Genomic DNA, 24,112 nt, shown 5'->3' with positions numbered 1-24,112 from the left:
TGCTGGGTTTGGTAGGTGGAGACATTTTTGTCTGTATGAGTACATTAGACAAAACAAAGATAACCAAGTGGATTTCTAGCCCGCCAATGATGCTGAACCCGGGCTTTGCCTCTGATTATCCAGTGCAGAAAACCAAGATTTGAAATGCTTTTCTCTACTTCACTTCAGGATTCTTCTTAGCAACTGTTCAGTTTTTGGTCTGGAGTGAGTCTCCATGATTAAATAACAAATAAGATAAACAAAGGATACGTGAAGAGAAATAGTACAGTTCAGATGAATTCTAGTACCTGGTTGATAACACTGCTCCTCTTTTGAAATAATCCATCAATTCTGGATGCTGTATCTGCCAACAATGGCATTGTCCCACTCTCTGAAGTCAGGCAACTTTGTCTCAGCTCAGCCAGTGCTTTAGATTTAATTGCAAGTTGATTTTCTATATCCTGAAAGGGCAAGAGCCAAAGGTTTTCATATGCACAATATTATAAAACAATTAATAAGTTGTAAGAAACAAGAGTTAGCTCTTTTCAAGTAAAAATGCCATTAAGTATAAAATTAAATAAAACTATACTGAAGATATTTTAATAGTAAACTCAATTCCATTTTGACAATGATTTATTACAATGACTTTACAATATTAGAATATGAATTTTTACAATAATTCCAATTATTACATGGCTCTAGATTTTAGAAGAATCTAGGTAACAAGTCCTTATCACACACTACAGTAGAAAGAGTCCCAGAGACTTAGTCCCCATTCCACGTCCACCCTTTACAGGCGGTTTGACCAGGGATTAAGTCATCAAACCCCCAAGTTTGCCTTTTCTCCTCTGGAAAACAGTGACGATATCCTACGACATGCATGACTTAGCACTCAAGGGAAACCAGGGTGGCCTGCTGGGGGTGGTGTGGTACTGAGCTATGCAATATAGGCTTCCAGTCAGGAGGTATGCTGAATCCAAGGCGGCTGTGAGAATTCTTGAGTGGAAACGGCTAGTAGGTAGTTAGAATATGACCATTGGAAAAGATCTCTTATGGTGATGCTGCTGCTCACATATTATGCCCAGTATTATTCTGTGGCCTTCTAAGCAGAATTGGGGTCTGAGCTGACTTTCCACCCCCGACAATGAGTAGTGCCATGCCTTCTGGAGTAGGTGCAAAAGCAGCACAACCTGTGCCATCTGCAGCTACGGGGACAACTGAAATGTTTTCAATAGGGAGCGACATAATCAGGGCAGGGCTTAAGGGGGATTAATCTACATTTGGGTGAGGGCACCTCAAAGACTAAGTGACCTCACAAGTGACAACTGAACAAAAAAAGGGCACGGTCAACAGCCTCAAGCCAAAATGTGACTTAGACAATGGTGCCAAGGGACAGGTGGCCCTCTTAGAACACATCACAAAGTAGGTAAAAGAAAATCATTTTCTTCTGAAGAAACAGAATGAAAGACTAAAAATAATGAAAACTTAGAGTAATTTTGTAAATATTGGGTAAATTAATGAAAAACACAAAAGTTGGAAAACATCTAAATCAAAATTCCCTTGGAATATTTTTTTCTCAGGAGTAACACTCAAGTCTCTTAAGAACAACAATAAGCATGAAAAGACCTTCTGTTTATCATAAAAAACAGCGTTTTGCAATTTTGTAAAGCCCATGGATGATTGTCTGTTTTACATAAGAAAGTAAGTACATAGGGGTTTGGAGGAGAACCCAAAGAAACTACAGCAGCTTGCCCCATTCCTTGGGGCACGAGTGGTGACTAAGCAGCATGATCAAGCCGCGTGGGACAGGTGCTGTGTGCCTTCTCACCTGACAGTCCAGGAGCATCTTCTGCACTGAGATCACATTTTCAGGTTTTTGTAAAGTTTTCAGTCTCTCCTCTTGTACCTCCAGCCAGTTGTTCAAAATCTGTATTTTATTTTCATTCTCTGTGATACTCTCCAAAAGTTGTTCTAAATGTTGCAGCTACAAGTTGTAAATAAGAAAATAAAATTCTTACTTTAAACCACATGCTTTAAAATGTAAACGTCATGATGTGTCATTTTTAATAGGATAATTTTGTTTCATCTCAGATTTCTAATATTTTGCATAACATTTCCCAATAACTTTGGGAATAAACAGTCATAAATCAGGAAATAGAATTAAAATCCCCTTTAAAAAAATCTAACATTTGATATAACAGTTAGCATGCTAAGAAAGCTGGCTGTTTTGGAGTTCCATAATATCTGTACAAAATAAAATCATGTTGCTAACATTCAATATTTTTTCATTGCATTACCTATTGATCTATGTGAAGCTTAAGAAAATTTTCTTTCCCCAGACTCTCTTTATTAGAGTCACTTTAAAATTAAGTCAATATCAAAAATCACAAAAACGTCATCAATTTAATAATTATTGCTTGTAATGTCTGATTCTTCTCATTTCTAATGCTTACAATTTTTATCAGGTTACAATCATAGCATACATAAAGTTTTACACTCTTTTCCCAATGTCATAGGCACTTGCTGTGTCATGACATATGCCTTATATTAATTTAAAAGGCTGCCCAATATTTCATCAAATGGACACAGTATAATTTGATTAACTATTCCTATGTAGTTGGAAATTAAGGCATTCTACATTTTTCACCAGTATAAAAATGCTGAATTGAACGGTTTATGTGCAAATCTTTTCCTTTTTGGAGGACCATCTACAAAGATAAAGGTGTAAGAGGTGGAGCGCTGGCTTAAGAGATAAGGTGATTATCATGGTTCTGGAAATTTTCCCAATGTTTCCCAAAAGGGTATGTAGCCATTATCTGTAACGTATGAATGCGATGGCTTTAGGTTTTATGTTTATCTTACTGAATGAGAAAAATTTAATAAGGACAATGTTACATTAATGTTTATTTCAAACGTTTGATAACTGAAGTTGTAATCTTTCCATGTTTACTGGTTAACGATAATTCTCTCCTTTGTGAATTATCTGTTCATGTTCTCTGTCCATTCACGTACTTGAATCTCAATTGTATAACCCATTTGGATGCATCCTCTACACAGCAGAAATCAACCTATTGTCATTACCAATAATATATAAATATTAAATATTTTTCCAAGAATGAGTTTTCTTAATCTTTTCAGAGTCATGGAATGAAAAATCTACCACAAGGCCACATCTATTTTTCTTCCTTTTTATAATCTTTTCAAAGCTGAAATAGCTTTGCTGCCTTTGAACATCTACTTTCACAGAAAATGTCAAAATCTCTGGTCATTTCGTAGCCTCTCAGAATACTTGACATCTTAAATAAAATTTCTCCTCTTCACTTGCCTAACTCAATTTCCCACTAAGAAATCTCAAAAAAATATAAGAACTATTTTCATACTCTCTTATACGTACCAATAGGAATGCTGAAACATAGGACTTAGAAAAGGTCTCTAACTGAGACGATTATTAGGCATAACTGGAAATTAACTATATGAATGTCTTTTCAAACTTTTCAGAAAGTTGTATTTTGCAAAAACCAATCATACATCAAACCATCACACATGAGCACACCTTTCTGTTTAGTGTTCCGTGTACCCGGTGCCATTGACGGTTCATCTCTCCCAGGTGCTCTGCAAACTCTGTTCTCTCATAGCGCTTACTTTCTACATCGCAGGTGCTTAACTGAAGTAATGACTGGTTAACAAAGTCAACTATCCATTGTTTAAAGTCCATTTCCATTCTAAACTCCTAAAACAAACAAACAAAACAAAATCAACCAACCAAAGCCTGGACTGAAGTAGGTTAGATGATCTGGAGTGCCTTTGGTGCACTCTAGGGGGCGCCAAGCCCCCATACATCAATCAAGGGGCACCTGTCTGTGCTGTGTTAACTCTACCCCGCAATCCTACCAGGTGTGTGCGCTATTTGAGTGGAGTGTCTTTTTGGGAATTCCACATGCTGGGGAACAGAGAGACTTACTGCTTTCAGACCGAAGTCGACGGCAGCACCATGTATGGTATAATAGCTGCATCAGCTGAAACAAAATAAGGACCAGAGACTGACAGAGGGTTCCCATGAGAGGCTCAGAGAGCTACTGGAACTGAGAGCCATCCTGCAGGCTCATGGAAACGAAAGGAGGCGAAATCTGAAGTTAAGACTCTCCCAGAAAACCCAGGACACCTTTAAGGAACTTTGCCAGTTCAGGCAGCTTCTGTTCCTCTGGGGACAGTGTAGGCCTCCCAGTTTGGAGGACTTTAAGTTCTACAGCAATTCTAAACCCCTCAGGGCCAACACGTTTCTGTCAAGCCTCTCAAACCTTGTTGGGTTTCTCCTGGTGAGTTTTAGCAGCTCCTTTGGAGACATCTGGGGGGAAAACCCCGGGGTATGTCTAGGTTACTAGAGCCTGCAAGAATACGTACATGTGGACCCTCTAAAGATTCTACTACTCACTGAAGCTAGGATGTGATAGTATATAAAAATGAAATTCTCGCTAACGTGCTTTGTGATGAAGCCATTCATCTTCTGCCTACCAGAGGTTAGATCCATCAGCCCGTGAGATCTTTGAAAACAATGACCCGGGTCTTCATTCATCTCTGTGTTCCTAGTGGTGAACACATTGCTTGGCACACAATCAATGTTTGTGTGTGAGTTGTTAAACGTTAATTAAAACTGCTTGAAATCAAATATGATGGAGCAGGCCACATTCATATCTGTTTGTAGGATGTCGATTTATCCGTATGCACTCTCTTACTCAAAGAACATTTACTTAACACCTATTGGATGCCAGGTATCAGGCTAGATGTGCTGTTTCAGGGAGGTGAAGGATAGCCCGTGTTCTCAAGAAGCTAAATCAAGGTGAAGAGACAGGCAAGCAAGCAAATAATTATAATACCGTGTGACAGGACCTATTGATGGCACCCTGGAGACACCGAATCCCAAAAGTAAACTGGTCTAGCTGGGAGGGTCAGGGGTAGATTTTCAAATGAGGACATACTTGAGCTGATGCTTGAAGGATGACCAAGAGGATTTCTACGACTAAAGCGGGGCACTGGAATTCCAGGCCGAAGGTGCAGCATGTACAAAACCATGAGCGGGGAGAGCAGCAGAGGCGGCTGAAGGACTGCAAATCATTTGGTTCTGGCAGAGACCACAGTTTACATGGGGGAATGAAAATACGGGGCTAGAGAGGTAAAGAGGGGCGAGAGCCAATTAAAATCTTGGATTCTGTCCTGTGGTGACGGGAATCACCGAAGGAATCTAGGCAGAATATGAGCAAGTATACTAACTGCTCTCTCTAGAATCATCCATCACCCCATCCCTCACCCCTAGGATTAGTTTTTCAAAATTATATCCTACATGTCTCTGTTTAGTATTCCCCCTCTTACTGACTTGCCTTCTTATTTAATGAAAAGGTTTCCGGCTCTTTTTCTATGATTACCTTGTACTTCCGAAGAAGACTCTTAACTTGAGATGCAGAACTCAGTGAGTGCTCAGCATCTTCATCTGCAGTCTGACGTTCCACATTGTTCATCCAGCTAATCATTTCCGTGATTGCTTTACGAGACGGCAATTTCTCCATCTGAAGCTGCAAGGACAAAATGATTTCCATTTAATTACCTGCAGTTAACAAAACGATTCAGGGCATCATTAAAGATGATGCCTGATTTGATAAAAGGTCTTGCTACATAATTACGTAGGTTACTTACAAAAACAAACCCAGTACTCGAGCTTAGAATAAGTGACCCCAAAACAATGACAATGACCTTCACATAAACTAACACAGTGGTGCAGATAAATTGAGAAATAAAGTAATTAAGCCTGATTTCTCTCTTAAGAAAGATCCCATTGGAGGAGAGTCCAGTAATTAAGACCTATATTCAGTCACGCCAGAGAAAAATAGGTAGTGTCAATGAAAATTACTGAGTCAGAGAAATAATTTTAAAGGAGTTGTGAGCTAACAAGTGAATGCTAATTCAAACGCTGGATCTTTAAATACTGACCTGGTGAAGTTTTTCCTGAATGTCTGGAAGTTGAGTTATGAGCATTGTCCATTTTTGTTCAAACTGTGCTAAGGAAGCTCTCAGTGTAGCCGTGTCAGCTTCTTTCAGGTGAAGAAGTTGGTTCCCAGTACTTACAACTGCAGTCTTCAAGGAGGACTTCTCATCAAGTTCCTTTGAAAACTCCTAAAGGAAACAGTTTTAAAATTAAGCAACTTTCAAAATTTAAATCTAGCCAGAGTAACTAAGAGTCAGAATAACTGGTTAGAGTCTAAACTAAATAACTGAAGTCAACTCAAATAATAAATATTTGTATGTGTATTTGTAAATGTGCTCTTGCACATGTGTGCACACACACACACATTTTTCCTACTAAGTGTCAGGCACTGTTCCAGGCATCATATCTATGTATGGTGGGGAACAAGAGATGGAATTCCTACCCCTTGAGCAGTCTATAATCTAGTGAGTTAATATTTAAAAAAATAGACAAATCATCATTTCAACTTTAAAAAGAAACTAAAAAACACAAAGTTCACATTAAATGAACTAAATGCAACAAATTTTTAACGAAAATATCTAAATCTTTCCCGTGTACTTAGAGGTTTTTTCCAAGTATATTTTTAACTTTAACCTTTATGAATTAATAATCCTGTGAGGCTTTTGGGGTGGGCAACGGAGTTATTTTCTGCATTTGTGAAACATGCCCCATGTCATATCAAGTTTTAAATTTATATATATTTTATAGGGTCAATTAAAAATATACTTTATCATCATTATAAGTGTATAAACGAAGAGAATAAACAAATAGTTTTACACTTCAAGAACACAGCTGTTGTTAGCCTAAGTCTTATCCCTTATTCACAAATGATTATGGAAACTATCACACCAACCCTGATATTTATTTCTGACTGGTGATTACAGGAGTGTATTCTGTTGCAACTTACCAAAAAATCGTTTATGTTGCTTCTGATTGTACCCAAGTCCTGAGACACACTGAGGGACTGCTCCTTCCAGTACTGCAGAGTTTGCTGAGAAGATTCCAGCCACTTGGTTAACTGACCGGAATCTCTGTTATAACTAATAGGAGCAAAGTGAGAGGAAGGAAATTAGAAACGCACTCCATTGATGATGCGCGTCATTGGCATAGTTTCTGCTTACTTTACTGCGTGTTCTCCTGTGTTGAGCAGCCCTATTACTCAGAGAATCATGATGTTTTTAAGGATTATACTGTTTTATCCCATGCCCCAAATCTGATGCTCCTGGTATTTTCTATGACTCTAGTATGACTAATCAAGAATAAAGAGACATTTTAAAGCCTAAAACATCTTTTTTAAAATTTCCTATTACTCCACATAAAAGTAAACCCATGGGCAAAGACAGAGATTATTTCTATTCAGCAAATGTCCTCTACAGATTTATTTATAGTAAAAATATCACCAGCATTTATATAAGTTGTATAATAGCAAACTGCTATTGGCTGGATGCCAACATATCTATCTGATATGATGAAAATATCCAAGCAAAATGCTGTCCCTCTTGTAACTTTAAACTTCTAGGTTAAGACAGCCCCGAGAGGCGAGGATGAAAACAAGGTTTAAACATTCTGTTTTCTACCTTCCTCAAGGGGTTCATGATTAGATCAACTGAACAAAAATAATCCTCTGAAGAACTCCAGAGCCTTTTTCAAACTATTCTGTTAGCTAAAATTATTTAACTTTTTTAAATTTTAAAACTTTTGGGGACCGGCCCCCTGGCCGAGTGGCTCAAGTTCCCTGCACTCCACTTCAGTGGCCCAAGGTTTAGGGGTTCGGATCCCAGGCACAGGCCTGCTCCACTCATCAGCCATGCTGTGGAGGCATCCCACATCAAAAATAGAGGAAGATCGGCACAGATGTTAGCTCAGGGCTAATCTTCCCCAAGTGAAAAAAGAGGAGGATTAGCCACGGATATTAGCTCAGGGCAAATCTTCCTCACCAAAAAAAACAAAAAACAAAAAACACACTTTTGGAAGAGGGTAGGAAAGAGCAACATCATGGTATAAAGGTTACATGCACAATTTTATAACATAATTCCTAGTTTCCATAGAACTGACTATATATTATCCTGAGTCTAGCAAACCAACATCAGAGACTCCAGACCCCATTTAGCCCAGAAGAGGGACCTAACTGCTTCAGATCGTCCAAGAAGAACCATATAGACGGGGACGACATGTAAAATCGGGTGAGTGCAGAGTCCCTCTGTGGTCTTTCTCCACAACAAAATCTGACACCGATCAATCTCTGAGAAAACACACCTGAGCAGATGCTTGAGAAGCGTTTGTAGTCTGTGCAGTTCATGGTCAATTTTTTTGTTCAGGGACAACCACTGCTCTTCTAGCTTTGCCATCTGGCCCTCCAGCTCAGGACAGTTCACAGACGCCACCAGCTGTTTGCCTTCATTCAGAGTCTGATAAAGCCGAGCCTGCTTTTCATCGATGTTTCTTTTTATTTGCTAATAAAAGTCAAGTCATAGAATGAATTATTAAAAATGAAACCAGCCAATCCACTCCCAAATACTTCATTAACGAGCTACAGTAGAGGCTACTGAAGAAACGTGAACAGCTTCCTAATGCTCAAGACTCCACGGTCTCGCTGGACAAACAGGATGAACAGTTGACTGATCACCTCTCATGATGAGAGCATCTGACTAATGCATTTCCACGGCACAGATTCAGTGCTACAGACTTACATACGCCAACAAAACCCCAAAATTCACAGATTTAGATCTGATAGTTAATTCCTCCATCTAAAAACAAAAACCAAATTGGCAGTTTATGGGGCGCATTCAGCTTGCAGACAGGTTTCACGTGACCTGAAGATTATTCTGAAAACCAGGAAATTTTACACAGAAAGCAGCATTTCCTGTGACTCTGGGTAGAGTAGAAGAGCCAGCAACCTGGGTCAGCATTCTCACGTGGCAAAGACGTGAAGCAAGGAGCAGTGGCCTCCTTTAGAAGGGCCTGCTCTCTCTCCTCCTCCTCCTCCTCCACCGCAGTCCCTGCCACCCCTCCGACTGGAGACCCAGGCATTTCCACTCTCCTGCCCGGCCCCTGCAAGCATTTTATGTTGTGACCTAGGTATGAAGGGGATAAACAGGCAAATATTTCTTTATGATATTTTAGACCCAAATAGTAGGGGAAAAACTCATTTCTAGAGTCTTCTGAACGTAAGGATTCAGCAGGGGGAAAGGAAGAGGACTTTAGAAGAATAGATGAAAACAGCACATCACTAATCCAACTTTGTGAAAAGAAAAATAAAATTCTTCAAAACTGTGAATACAATGACCCCCTATAGAGAATTCTGCCTAAAGGCAGTTGTCTTCCATTTGGGTTCGACTAATGACACTTACCCTGACAGCTATTTAAATTTCATCTCAAAAAATAAATTATGATCCAAATAGAACTTTTGCTATTTTCCAATTAACTTAAGCTTTTTAAAGAACTACTAAAAAATTCTATTTCCAATGCCCTTTCCACCACGCCAATTTGTAACCCCTACTCCTGCCCGAGCCTGCAGGCTAAGCTAGAATAAAATGTTCAACATTAGTTAAAAAAAAAAAAAGGTTCTAATTTTCTAAGCCTTCAGTGTGAGACACTTCGCCTTTACAGTGTCTCTGAGAAGTTTTAATTTCCCCATTTTATATACAGGAGTCAGACTACATTGGTCACTCAGCCCACGAGGTGACAAGCCAGCATTTAAACAGGGTTTGTTCAACTCCAGAGGCCACATGACCAAGGCCTAAGGTCCTCAGAAGTCCCCGCTCAAGATACACACTAACTTCTCTGTGGCACGGGAGGCTGAGAACGACCTGAAGGGGTCTGTACACGAGATGGGCTTTACAAGATATTTGTCTTCTTTTAGTCAAATGGCAAATTTATTTCAAAGTCTTAGAATAATTATTTCATTTTTTAAAATATTTCAAATTTAACAGAATCACAGGTCACATTTTAAGTATGGATACGGTCACTTTTGGGGAAATAATCAGGCTTATATCAGATTGGCTAACATGAACTGTTTCTTAATATAATGAGATTTAAAATGCTATGTTTTCAACTGCGTTCTTTCAGCCATTCAGATGGTACCTTCCGCATCTGTAGGCTAACAAAGAATTTAATAGCAGCTTCCCGCCCCCAGAGGATTCAGATTTATCTTCGAGTTAGGCTCAACATAATAAGAGGGCAGAGGTCAACTGCAGCTGTCCAGGCATCTAGAGAGCATCGCCTCAGCATTCCAGCCTCTGGAAATGTTCCTTGTAGCTCAAATGCCTCTGGAGTGGCGTGGCCCTGGCAAGTATTTCACGCTTTCAATTTCTACCCAGTCTGTTCAGGCAACATACTTTTGAAGTTTTAAAGTTGGTGTTGGATGACTACCTCTAGCTGAGCAGCTCAGATTCTGACCACATATTTTCTAAAGTGAAAACTAAGTATTTTAAGTTTCTGTTGAGAAGATTTAAAACTTGCTTTTGTCTTGCTGGTCATGTTCTCAATGTCATCGAAAATCATTTTAAGGTTTTATCTTTTCTATAGCCCAAAATTTGAGACACAGAGACTTTGATTATAACAGTACTAAATGTTACACAAGAAAAATTTTAACGTTTGAAGTCTTTTTATAAAGCTGGTGACGGGTAACAGATTATTGCCTGTCTCATAGGCTATGTCGAATCAGGCCTTCGCTGTAATAATAAAACTAAACATATGTTAGAGGCCCATGGTTTACAAGGTTCTTTCCATACTTCAGCTCATTTCCATACACACTGACATCCACCTCCTGAGACGGGCAGAACTCTCTGGATTCTAGACATTCTCTAGATAAAGAAACGGAGGCTTAGGGACAGAAAGGTAACAAAGTGATAAGTGAGAGCCAGGACTCAAGCCAAGGACCTCGACCCCATGCCAGACATGGGGTTATGCTGAGGAGCTCACAGCCAATCTGCAGTTTCCCTGAATATACGTAACAGTGAGTTATGTGACGAACAATATTTCATTTCAATTCAAATCATTCACCTTCAGAGTCAAGCAATTTGATTGGAAAGAAAAACCACATAAAGTTCTACAGATCACGCCTTTGATGTCTTAAAGGGAGGCAAAATACCTGGTAAAATGAAATCCTTTCTGCTAATCTTTCCTCTGTCTCCTCCACCAAACTCACAGAGGGCAACGTAGATACAAGCATTTCCAGGTCCTTTTCAAGAGATGCATAGTTTTCATCAAATTCTTCCCATTTCTAGAGAATCAAGAACATAAAATCACTGGGGCCCCTTTTCTAGATTAGTTCCAGACCATGACAAAATTAATCAGAAACAGAAATGAGCTCTGAGACCACACAAAATGGAAGTGCAGATTTCTAGGGCTTCTGTGAGGTACAACCCCGCCTGGTAACAGCTCAGTGTCTAATGGGAAACAATTCCATTGCCATTGTGGAGAAGGTTTTAAGAAACCCACTGGGCATTAGTGTTTTATGCTTGCCTCGTCATATCGAGTAGGGACTAACAGGATCAAGTTAAAGTGATACGCTTAGCATGCACCTCTGTGGAGGCCTCAGAGCCGTAGGAGAGCCCTTCTCTCATCCGGAAAGGAAGGGCCAACTCTTAAAGCCTTTCTCAACAGAAGCACCTGTCAGGCTGCTTCCGCCCTCCCTACCCCAATGCCCCGTCCACTGAAAATCACTCTACCAGGCTGCACGCACACGATTCCACTGTTTGAGGAGTGTGGGCTCACACTTCATCGGGGGAGTGCTGCTGCCTTGGCCTGAGCCTTGCCTCATCCTAGCTCTCCGTTTCCACAGAAGCCCATGGCGAGGGTCTCAGCACAGGACAGAGCTGACTTGCGGACACAGAAATACTACGGCGGGAAAATAACCACCTTACTGATTCTCATAACTACTGAAATAGTGGGTCACCTGGCTATTAGGGGCACTCACCGGGCTCAAGGAGTCTTTTTTTATTTCAATACCATGAAATAGTACTATAAATATCAATTTGACACACTAACTAGGAAATTAATTTTATTAGCTAAAAAAACCCATTTCATATTATCACATTATAAAGTTGAATATTTCCTTCACGGGCTAACATTCGCTGTGATAAAAAGTTAAAGGGGGAAACCTTAACACTGAGAAAGAGCTTTACACAAATTTAATGTTTTTTCTTTGAACTGGGACAAGACTGTCATGAATCTACTTCAACATCATCATGTGGACCTGTCTCCTTTGGGAAGTACCATTTCTGAACCACTATTTTATCCAAGCGATCTCATTCAAGGTCTCAAAGTGCTTTCCATTTTGTTTATTTGTACACAAACCCAGAAAGTAGAAAGATGCTGTGCCATCCGTAATTTTCATAGAAGTCTCAGCTGCTACTTCATTCAGGGAATAGCAGTCAGAACTAGAACAGGGTTCCACATTCTGCTCATTGTTAGCTCCTTGTGCCTACTGCTTAACGATAACTAGATACTTCTTTTTGACACCTGGAGGTGGTGGCTGAAAATTTGGAATTCCCAGCTTAAGTACAAAGTTTGTACTAGCCAAATACCTGTAACAAACTCTGCAGCTTTATCCCATATTGGTGTGACTTTTCTTCTAGCAATTTAACTTCTTTTACTTGTTCTGCCCAAGATGTCTCTTTCTTTTGCAATAAAGAAGGAAGCATTTTGTTGGAGTATGTCTGGATCAACAGCATGTCAGCAACAAGCTTCCGGAAAAAAAGCTGTAAAATGGAGAAGGTTTTAATATTTATTTTTACATTGTGAAAATCTTAAAAACCAACTTACTTCAACGTTTTATACTGTTATATCTGTTTTTTTATCCAAAATCCAAAAGCACAGCCATGTATAGTCAAATATATGAGAAAACAAAAATTTCCAGTGAGATCTCCCTAAATCAGTTATTCTGAGTTTTAAGAAACTTTACAAAAAGGTAGATACTGACGTGGCCGAGGAATTTCAAGACACTAAGTTGGGTGGATAGATGTGTGAGCCAAGAAGCCACGCATCCAGTAGCTGGGGGTTCCTAAACCCTGGCTCTAACTTCTACTCAATACAAAGGCTAAATAAAGGGAATTTATTGACGAGGTCTATTGGGATCCTGGTACGTAAAAACTCCCAGAATAGCACTTTAAGAACCTTTAAAGAGGAAGGCTTTCCTTCATACATTCTTCTCCATTTAGAGTCAGCTGCCCCCAGTAGTTATCTGGAGGAACTTCTTATGTGAGTCTCTTCTCCTATTCCTTGAAAAGGATAGAAGGGTTTATAGAAGCATTTAGCATAGGGCTTGACACACTGTAAGTTTCAATTAATATATTTTATCCTCTTCTCCATTCTTTATACAGTATTTACGTTTGAATTTCTTAGGAGAAGGTCCACTTATCAAAGGCCTAGACTTAGCTTGTTGAAGGTAGGAACTCTGTCTTATACAGTTTTTATCATCAGCACTTAAATTACTGCATATCTTTAGTTGATGATCATGAGGTTTTTGTTTAATGAAATAATGGGAAACTAAAGGATTTACTGAGGCATTACACTAGATATACATTTATATATTTAAATAGGTATTTCCTTTGATTTCCATTCTCAGGAAAGCCTTTCCCAACTTACTGAATTCAATTTCCTCTATTAAATGCTCTGAAAGCATGTATCTTAATTTTAATTTTAAATTTGTTTAAATGACTCCTTGATAAATATGTCTTCTCTATCGGCTGAAAGCTCCATAAATGTAAGGAACTGTGTCTGTTTTCACTCACAATCATATTCTTAGATTTAGCATAGTTCCTTGTACACAGTGAGCACTCTGAGAGATGTTTGCTAAAAGATGAACAAATGAGGGACTAGCCCTGTGGTTAAGTTTTGCATGTTCCACTTTGGCGGACTGGGTTCGGTTCCTGGGAACGGACCTACACCACTTGTCAGCCTCCATGCTGTGATAGCAACCCATATACAAAATAGAGGAAGAGTGGCATGGATGTTAGTTCAGGGCAAACCTTCCTCAGCGAAAAAAACAAAAAAAGAAAAGAAAAAGAAAAAAATAAGAACGAATGATGTATATTTCACCAAGGAAGAAAGTGGATGCTCTGTTCACACACAGGAAAATTTAGTCTATGAAAAGGTGACCTGACCCATGTGTCTTACCTTGTGGTTTTGTATTTGAGCCTGTAAGGCAACTTTACTTTTGGTTTGTTGTAAGTGGCCATGAGCAAGCTTTTCCTTTCCGATATTCACTAGTTCCACCATGCCTTGCAACAAAGCATCTTGCTGGCTCTCAGTGACGAAAGGGCTGCTGAGTTCCGTGTACCTGGTTCTCAGGATTCCCCACATACTGTCAAGTACATCCTGAAAGGAAAGAGTAAGTGTGTGCAAAAATGTTCATCCAACCATGAAAATAACCCAAATGAAGAACAAATCTAAACTCCCTTGGGGGAAGAAAAAAGTCTTACTCCTTATAATCATAGTAATTCACTGATTGAATGCTTTCTGCTCAGACATACCTCTAATTTGTAAACCTCTTGAAGTAAAACATAAGGTAAATGAAGGCTCTCCCCTTCGTCTCTTAGTTTTGCAACTCGGCTCTCGGAGTTCTGCAGCTCCACTGTATACGCATCTGCTTTCTAAGGTGAGAGACAATACAAAAGAGTAAAACCTTTTAATAAATTAGAGAAGGGTATATATTCATGTAAAATGACTTAAACAGTACAAGAAAGAATTAAGGGAAAAATGCAAGTCCAGCTTTCCCCACCCCAACCCCGCCCCGCCCACCTCCAGCTCCTCCCAGAGATGCACAGTCAACAGCATGTCCATAATGCCTCTCAGGCATGTACCAGGAGATCCAGGCACATCCTTACACTCATTGCCTTGCACACATCATTCTGTTCCGCAGTTTGCACTCCTCACTTATCAGCCCCTCAGCATCTCTTCAAATCAGTACAAACATATATGGCTCCTTTTAAACAGGCACATAGCATGCCATTGTATGTCTGCACACTGCTTTAGTAACAGTCGGCTCTCAATGGACTTTGGGGCTATTAAACAGTTTTTAATTCAAGCAGTGCTGCCAGGTCCATCCTTGAATATTTATATGATTATTTATCTTTATGCACTTGTCTTACTCCCTTAGGATAAGTGCATATCCAGCACCTAGACCAGCATCTGAACATAGTAGGTCCTCAATTAATACTTAAATAAATGAAGTGAAAATGCTGCTGGATGGAAGAGTATTTATGCTTAAAATTATAATCTATAGCCAAGTGGTCCCTGAAGCTGACCAGAGGTGAGGGTCTCCTTTCCCAACACCCTTACCAACACTGCACAAGCTCAAATTCTTGCCTAGTTGATATGCAACAATGGTCTTTTTTGTTTTAATTTACACTTCATCAGGTACCACTCAAGAGATATTTTTAAAGGTCAACATAAATAGTTTTCATTCTTATTTATTTACTTAAGCCTTGCCACTGCTCACAGAGGGAAATGGTTCAGAAACACAGCTTATATACACGACTCTTTGGTCCAAGGGCCGGCCAGTTGGAATTATTTTCATTTGATTACCTGAAGCTGCTCATCAATACTCTGGCCACTGATCTCATTCAAAGACTGTTGTAAAGATGCTTTATTCTTAATAAGTTGATCATATAATCGCTTTATTTCATTCTGTACAAAAAGATAAACGCAGGAAGCAGGAAACTGAGAATCTCATTTAGGCCTTCAATACCTTTTTGAAAATTAATTATCCTTTCATTTTTGTGCTATCAGAAATTTCAAACATATACAAAAATAGAGGAATCCCTGCATTACCATCACGCAGCTTTAACAATGATTGATTTGTGGCTGGTTGTCTCTGTACCCTCTCCTGAGCTTTCTTGACTGTACCTAACCTCCCTTCCCTCAGATTATTTTGAAGCAAATCCCAGATATCATATTATTTTATCAGTATGTTTCAGTATGTATCTCTAAAAGACAAAGATTTCTCTTTAAAAATTCTACAAATCAATAATAATTCCTTAGTATTATTAACTGTCCAGACAGAGTTCACATTTCTCTAATTGCCTATAATTTTCCTTTTTGGTTTATTTGAATTGGGATCTAAATGAGGTCCAATAGGTTGCAATGGATTAATATGTGTCTTCAGTCTCTTATAATCTGCAGGCTCCCCGACCCCCTCTCTTTTTCATTTCTTGGATTTTTTTAGGGGGAGGGGAAACGAGTTCTTTATTCTCTACAGCTTCCCACTGTTTGTACTTGGCTGACTGCACTCCCACGGAGCTGCTTAACAGGTCCTTCTTCCCTGGTGCCTATTGTACTTGGATTCTAGAGGCTGGATCAAATTCAGGTTTGATTTGATGGGCAAGACTCCTTCATAAGTGGTGTCGTGTTTCATTTCTTTTTCATGAGATAATTTTAGTAGCTTCCTGACTAGTCCACCTGCTCAGGTCTCTCTTCCAATCCCCATAGACAACTGCCAATGACTCTACCTGAGACACACACAGACTGCCATTCCTTTGCTGAAAAACTTTATTGGCTCCCTCTCATCTAGAAATCCTCCCCTATGACACTCATTAAGTGGCTGAGTGTAATACAGAAATATTACTTTAGCTCATCCTAACAAATTCATACCCAAGACTTTGGAAAGGGCATTGCTTTCAAATGGTCTCCAACCATGAGCAGGAGAACTAACTTCAAGACTTTCACAGAAAGAATCTCACCACTTTCCTTAGCAATTCCTATTCACGAATGCAGTCAAGAACAGGAATTAATGCAAATTAGGGGTCCTTTCTGTAACCTAACACAGTGCCAAAGTAGGCTGAGTGCCCTGCCCGTACCTGATAACTGCGGTTATAGTCGAGGCCGGCTTTCAGGGACTTGCTTCTAGAGGCAGCTGCAGCCTGGGTGTGCTCCAGGTAGACCTGGAGGTTATCAAAACATTCAAGGAGCAAGCTGGTGTTCTTGCCAGGCCAAGTCATGGCTTTTAAAAGATCATCCTTCTTGTCACTCAAAGCTAAGTAAAGTTTTTTCAACTCAAGAGCCAGCGTCTGCAAAGTAGAGAGGAAGGAAGACACAGTGAATGAGCTCTGACCTTAAGAGGCTTCAGCTCTGGCTTGAGTAGTGGGCTGCCTGTGGTAATGACCAACATATGGCCTTGGTGGAAGTTTCCTACCTCATAGTGCACCTGCTGAGCACAAGCATCCTCTCTGAAGAGCCCAGGTGTCTGCAGCATCTCCTCCACACTGCCAAGGCACTGACTGAGGGTCAGAAATAGTTCAAATAATTTTTTATCCACATTTATGAATGTTTCTTCAGTCATGTTTCCCTGAATCAAGAGGAAAAAGAAAACATAAAAATCATTAAGCCTCCTAGCTTTCCCAAGCCTACATTTTCCCTGGTTTCCATTATAGTTTACAATTTATGGTATACTTTTTTATAATTAGTTGTTTCAAATACTATGTGAACTACGTAGCAGAATAAATAAATAAAATTAAGATGTTAACTCTGGGAAAAACAAGTTTACGAAACTCAGTGTTAGGTAGTGAGTTGACTATTGAATAGAATTAAAAGGTAAGTGAAAGGTGAAGGACTTCCTGAGCAGGGTCATCCAGGGGTAAGCGTGGCCCCAGATCAATCATACCATCTCTCTTCCCGCTGCTCCCTGCCTCCCACATCTTAACGTAGGAGAAAGTGGGTTAACGAAATCAAGTATGGCTTGGAGAAGGAAAAGAAGTCAAGAAGGGGTTGATTAGAAAGAGGTATAGTATCTGAAAGATAGGGATGGTACAGCATGGTGACTATAGTTAACAATACTGTATTGTATATATGCAAGTTGCTAAGACAGTAGATCTTAAAAGTTCTCATTACAAGAGAAACAATTTGTAACTATGTATGATTGACGGACGTCCACTAGACTCATTGTGGTGAGCATTTTGCAATATATACAAATATCGAATCATTATATTGCACACCTGAAACTAAAATAACGTTATATGTCAATTATATCTCAATTAAAAAAAGAGAAGAATGGGCTGTGGAGCAGGGAGGAATTAGGAGTGTCACTTATGGGCTGATTGTGAGAATTAAGGCCACTCTTACATGTACAGCTCCAAGAGGTGCCCCGGGGTTGTGCAATTGTGTCCTGGTGAGTTTGGGAGCCACAGGTCTGTTTTAGCCTAAGCTGTTGGAACCACCCCTTTTTCTTTACCCACAATCACCTTGAATTCCTAACCAGTTACAAGTAATTTAGGAGCATCCCAAGGCTAGTAATCACCCCAATTTGGGCTGTCTCATACTGTCTTCTCTGATGAATACCTAACATTACCTAGCACACCGTCTCAGTGTTAAGCCTACTCAAGATTGGAAACCTTACCTATTCTGCCCTCCTTCACCCTTCCAACCCCAGAGCACTACTGCAGACAGGACTAATCAACCAAGTCCTTGTTCCTACTAACCCTGCACTCAGGTTCAGGAGCCTTTGCACATGGTGCTCTAGGCAGCCACTACCAAATTTATCAGAGCTGGCAAGAGGGATCAATTCTATGTGCAATTCTAGGACCCATTCCATTAGGCGTTCTATTATTTGTTCAGTAAAGAAAACTATGACCAATCCACAATATCACATCTCCCTTCTCTTTTGTTATTGCAACGAGGAAAATATATAACGTGCAGCTGCTACCTGTGTCTGCAGATTATTTGCTTCTTGACGCAGGTCTTCAAGTTGGGTAGTATAAGTTTTCAGTTCTTCAGTTGCTGGGTATCTAAAGTTATACACGCTCACACTGGGTAGAATACTCATATTTGTGGCAACCTATTTGAAAAAGGGAAACTCTATTACAGACTGAGATCCTGCTGATGTTAATGTCAAACAGCAAAAACACCTTAGCACGCCATCTTCAGAGTTACCCTCTGGATAAGTGTTTTTGTCTACCCTGTCATTTACAAGAAAAAATAATCAAATTAAATTTTAAATATTTTGGACAATCTGAAAAGTCATGACCAGTTAGTCATGGCCTTACTTAGACACTTCAGGGCCCATTTAGATATCAAAATGAGAGAAAAAAAAACATAATTTGAAAAATAGAGTAAAATTTCTAATCTTTCAATTTAGTAGCAATGCTATCCATGTTACAGTTAGCTGTTTCTCTTCCCATTACTGTAGACTCCTGTATACAGCCAACTCTTAGAATAGAATTCAGTCACCTCCAGGGACAGATATGGATCTTGATTTGTTATTGAAAAGCTTAAAAAGTATTGAAAATGAGCTGAGACTTCAGAAGGGAGAACGATTCAAAGTTAATTTCTTTCTCCAATTGGAAAACTAACATGAAAAGTAACAGGATGGGGTGGTAGATGACTCTGCTTAGGGAGAAAACTATTGATGGTGTTTTACTCTCTTGGAAAGAGAAAGATATACATGTTACAGTGCGTATAACAAGGAGAAACCAAGACTAAAGCTCTAACAATGAGTCTGACTCAACCTTAATTGGTCAAATAAGGTTTTTGGCAGAATAGAAGGGAACTAAAAAGTTCCCACAAGACTGGGGAATTGGGAAATCGTTGGTAACCTTTGTCCAGGCAGTTTGAGGGCAAAGTTGAAGGCAGAAGCTTGATTGCTATGACAACAGTGCTGTTCTGCTCATGGCCTCCCTGTTTAGCGAGAAATCCAACAGTATCTGGCACAGTATGAATAAACCTATAATGGCAATGATCAGGTGTGTTGGTGGGAATATAGACTGGTGCCATTGGCACAGGGGCCGGCACACTGAAGATTCCAAATAATCTTTTGATGAATCAATGATGCTCATATAGCACTGTATCATTTTTTAACAGTTTTATATATATATTATTTATTCCACATATAGTAACTGAGATTCTATGATGCTCTAGGTACTGTGCCAGGCACTCAAATGTGAACCAGGCAGACATGGTCTTTCTTCTCACACCAGCTAGTGGGGAATACACACAAATGACCAGGTGCACGGTATGGTGAGAGCTCTGATGAGGGAAGCCCAGGGTGCTAGAGAAGCACAAAGGCGGGGCACTTAAGGCAGATTCCCAGGAGGGTAAAAAGGGGCCAGCCAAGTGAGGAACCTACTTGGCATCTTTGCTTTCTGAAAATAAACTGCCACTAATGCAGAACATACATGTGTGTTTAATGAACACTTGTTGGATTTTCAAAGATAAACATGCTACTTTACACTGTGTGCAGACACACACTGACCTGAGGCTGCACACGTTGAGGCAGAGGTAGTCTTACTTTTGATGAGAGTTCATGATGTAAATATTGCCACTTATCTCCACTGCGGCCCTGGGGTGACAAGACCGAGTCTGAAGCATCATTTTCAGGGCTAGATGCCTTATCGCTTTTAAGGGAAAACAAAAGGTGAAAATAATAAACATACAAAAATTTTATTACATTCAGATAATACTTTATTAAATGACTTTAAAAGAAACACTTTAATTCTCCCAACCATACAACTACCGAATATCCAACTCTTTAAAAATGTTTTACCTCACAGATGATTTGTGAGTTGTGTCTTTATCATGTTGGCAATACTGGGGCCACATTTCCTTAGCATTCATTTCTATGAATTTGATGAAATCTTTCTGTTCCATTGGAGATAACTCCAGAACCTATATTGAGTAAGATTCAAATGGTCCAGTCAATCAATGTTTCCAATTAGTACCCAGGGGTTTCTTCTGTTGAGATAAGCTGATTTTGAACCACTTCCTAAATCATTAGTTACTATTTCTTTCTTGTTTGCTTGTTCCTGTTAACTTTTATTTCTCAAAAACCTATTTAAAATATTCACACAATGACCAAGGGTTATTTAATATATATTACACACATGGAAAACCACCAAAAATATCCTACAACATTTTGAAACAATAGGGGAAAGGGTGTTGCAGTTACAGAGGTAAGTTCACGCCCAGAGTTGCTGCACGCACAGGAACTCACGCACCACACTGCCCACTCAGCCACATACGAAAACACTCCAGTGGCAGCTCAGGATGTAGTTCAAAGGGAAATTCCACATAGCAAGCTTTATTCTTATCCTTATAACTGTTAGGGGCTGAAATTACCTGTTGCTGCTGGAAATCTTTTTGCTTGCTGAATTGTGGCCTTTCAGTGACAACAGATTCAAATTCAGAAAGGTTATCTGGTTGGAGAACTTTTTGATGCTCTGAAGGTTTCTTTAGAAGAGTAGAATGCTGCAAAAAATTTTATGATGGTAGACTTATTTTATTTAAAAAGATGACCCACTTTATTTCAATTCTAATAATGAGACGACATAATGGAAAAGTTTCATATTGAGTAAATGACTGTATTTTATTATTTATTATAATTATATACTACGATTTAAATGTACTCATTTCATAACAACTTCAAAAACCACTATATTTGATGAAGTTGTCATCATATTTCCTCAACTGAATTCAGTCAATGAATTACTAAAATCCAGGAAATCTATTGCCTTTTTTTTCTTAAGAACAGAGTAAAAAAAATATCAAAAAGAGAAATAGTATTATGCATACGAATTCAAATATCCCCTATGTCTAAAACATAAGTCGATTTTTTTTTAAAAGAAAGAACACATTAGGATGAAAGGGAACCAAATGCCCTGTGTATCTGCAGCCCATCTCATTTCTGTGAATCTAAGTCCTCTAGCAGGAACTAGCATCTCCTGAGTATGGATGCAAATCTTATATAGTAAGATCCTACTCAGAGGACGCACATTCGCACTTCTAAACACAGAACGCTTTTAAAAGTCACAGGAACACTTCAGCTGTATGATACTTTAATCTCTCTATATAAATATTTATAAATAAATAACAAAAGTACCCTAGAAACAGGTTTTGTGTTTCTGAGGTCGAATTTTAGCCATACCTATAAAGGCTTCGTTTTCCAGTCAATTGGAGTCACAAAATTCCTTTAAAATACATCTTTCTTTTATGAAGAAGGCTTACACCAGACCTATTACCAGCAAGAACAATCAACCCAACCAAACCCAACCCAACCCAAACCAAAACCATCACTAACAACAACCTAGACTGGAAAACTGCACAGCAAAAGGAAACCAGTAACAAGAGCAAGCACAACCATCCCTCACAGTTTTAAGAGGTGTAATTTTTACTTAGTATAATTCCTCTGTAGTTGTTTCATCACCTCCACCCAGAGTTCCTTCCTGGCGGGTTTATCACATACATATATCTGCATACATGTTTGTTCATACATAGCCGTATTTTACCTGGTCCTCACTGTACTTCTCCTGAAGCATCACCTGGACTTTTTCCAAATTGCACTTCACAGTTTTTAGTTTCAAGGAAAGTGCTTCAGCCTCCTGTTGAGTGGCTCCACTATCTCCCAGGCCCTGATCTTTGCAATTCTCTAACAGAGACGCAACCTTGTGCTCAATCTCTGTTAGCATAGCCTAGGAAATAAAATCATTTAATTATTCCTACTTTTGGTCTTGAACAAGTGTTATGCCTCAAAATAAGTTAGATTCCCTCTCTCTATTTAAGTACATACAAGATGTTCCAGAAACACAGGTTGGAAGGGATCTTGGGAAAACAGAAAAACAACTTCCACATAATTCCTGTGCTTTTCCACAGGGGTGTCATGAAACCAACCCCAAATTGCCGATGTCACTCTCTAATACAAGTGATTCTATAATGACTTTAGAAAACACAGCTGAATGTATCCAGCATGGCATAGTGGTTAAGAACACAGACGCTGGAACTCGACTACCTGCGTTCAGTCTCTAGGGAAACTTGGGCACCTTCCTTCATGTGAGTGTGCCTCTAGTCACCTGTAAAGTGGGGATAATAACGGAACTTACCTCCTACGGTCCCTTTGAGGAATTACAGTTAAATCCATGTATTTTGACCAGTGCTTGATACATACCCTGTGCTTAAAATGTGTTAACTATTACTTTCCCCCCACTTTCCCAAAACTTTCTGTTGCAAAGTGTTGAGTACTAATAACCAAAGAATTCTACAGAACTCTTTGAAAATTCTTTCCCTTGCTCTTTTCCTTCTCTTTCTCAAGCCAAATAAGCTTCCAAAATATCAGAAGAAGACCACAGAAGAAATAATTTGGAACCTAAAACACTTAGTCATTGATACAACTGGCCAACTTACACCCTGGCCTAAAAATAAATCAGCGGGATGAAGTAAGCTTCTCAGTAGGTCTCTGTCATGGTATTCCTCCTCAGCAGATCAAGTTTGCCCTCTCCTGGGCTCAGGACCCCGAACAGCCATGCCAACTGGCTGGGCACAGAAGCGGCATTCAGACTCCCGTTCCAGCACCTGGATCATTTGTGCTAAAACTCGGTATGGGACTATGAGCAGGTTCAGCCCTCTGAGAGAAACGTAAGGAAAAACTCTAGCCTTAAAACAAATTTTCAAATAATATATGGTCTAATTCCTCCATCCATGAAAACTACTTGTATCCTTTAACATACAGACTCTTCTAAGCTTAAACAGTACGTCCTCACAGATTTTAAAGGGGCTGTAAAAAAAGGGTATGATAGGGGCTGGCCCCGTGGCCTAGTGGTTAAGTTCGCACGCTCCGCTGCAGGCGGCCCAGTGTTTCGTCGGTTCGAATCCTGGGCGCGGACATGGCACTGCTCGTCAGACCACGCTGAGGCAGCGTCCCACATGCCACAACTAGAGGAACCCACAACGAAGAATACACAACTATGTACCAGGGGGCTTTGGGGAGAAAAAGGAAAAAATAAAATCTTTAAAAAAAAAAAAAAGGGTATGATAATTTTGTGCTTTTTTTGCACTTAGCTATTTTATGCTCTCTACTTTTTCATGTGTCTACATACACATGTTCAGGATTCCCATTTTGATAGTCGCAAGTTGATATTCCATGGTTCACATAACTTCCCTATTAAGCCTGTAAGCTGTTTCCAATTCTTTATTTTTGTAATAAATGCTGGCATAAATATTTTTCTCCTTTCTGGGTTATTCTCAGAGGGTAAATTTAAAGTAATGGTATTATTAGGCCAAAGAAGATGGACATTTTATCTCCTCACGGCTGACCTCCCAAAACGTGGAACCAATCTGACAGAACTATCAGACGTTAGTGGATCCATTTCTCCAGAGTTTTCCAGGATGATATAATTTTTGCCAGTGTACCGT

General features: G+C 39.5%; 1 protein-coding gene across 8 annotated transcripts in view; it reads right to left on the bottom strand.

Moving 5' to 3' along the window:
* The window catches only part of SYNE2 (spectrin repeat containing nuclear envelope protein 2), a 296,791-nt gene that overhangs the window by 64,845 nt on the left and 207,834 nt on the right, over positions 1-24,112 (bottom strand). For all 8 annotated transcript variants that reach the window (XM_070592938.1, XM_070592939.1, XM_070592940.1 and 5 more), the window contains 19 exons: positions 22,213-22,395; positions 21,047-21,175; positions 20,475-20,596; positions 20,184-20,325; positions 18,639-18,770; positions 17,133-17,285; positions 16,798-17,007; positions 15,527-15,628; positions 14,473-14,592; positions 14,117-14,317; positions 12,526-12,699; positions 11,088-11,219; positions 8,252-8,448; positions 6,903-7,035; positions 5,962-6,144; positions 5,400-5,546; positions 3,533-3,709; positions 1,808-1,963; positions 288-440 (listed from right to left, as the gene is read on the bottom strand). In XM_070592938.1, coding sequence (XP_070449039.1) covers positions 288-440; positions 1,808-1,963; positions 3,533-3,709; positions 5,400-5,546; positions 5,962-6,144; positions 6,903-7,035; positions 8,252-8,448; positions 11,088-11,219; positions 12,526-12,699; positions 14,117-14,317; positions 14,473-14,592; positions 15,527-15,628; positions 16,798-17,007; positions 17,133-17,285; positions 18,639-18,770; positions 20,184-20,325; positions 20,475-20,596; positions 21,047-21,175; positions 22,213-22,395 — 2,946 coding nt within the window. The remainder of the gene's footprint in view (positions 1-287; positions 441-1,807; positions 1,964-3,532; positions 3,710-5,399; positions 5,547-5,961; positions 6,145-6,902; positions 7,036-8,251; positions 8,449-11,087; positions 11,220-12,525; positions 12,700-14,116; positions 14,318-14,472; positions 14,593-15,526; positions 15,629-16,797; positions 17,008-17,132; positions 17,286-18,638; positions 18,771-20,183; positions 20,326-20,474; positions 20,597-21,046; positions 21,176-22,212; positions 22,396-24,112) is intronic.

Source organism: Equus przewalskii, chromosome 25 (genome assembly GCF_037783145.1).
Source record: "Equus przewalskii isolate Varuska chromosome 25, EquPr2, whole genome shotgun sequence".
Taxonomy (NCBI): domain Eukaryota; kingdom Metazoa; phylum Chordata; class Mammalia; order Perissodactyla; family Equidae; genus Equus; species Equus przewalskii.
The sequence above is the reverse complement of the archived record's forward strand: the minus strand, read 5'-3'. Positions and strand labels throughout refer to the sequence as shown.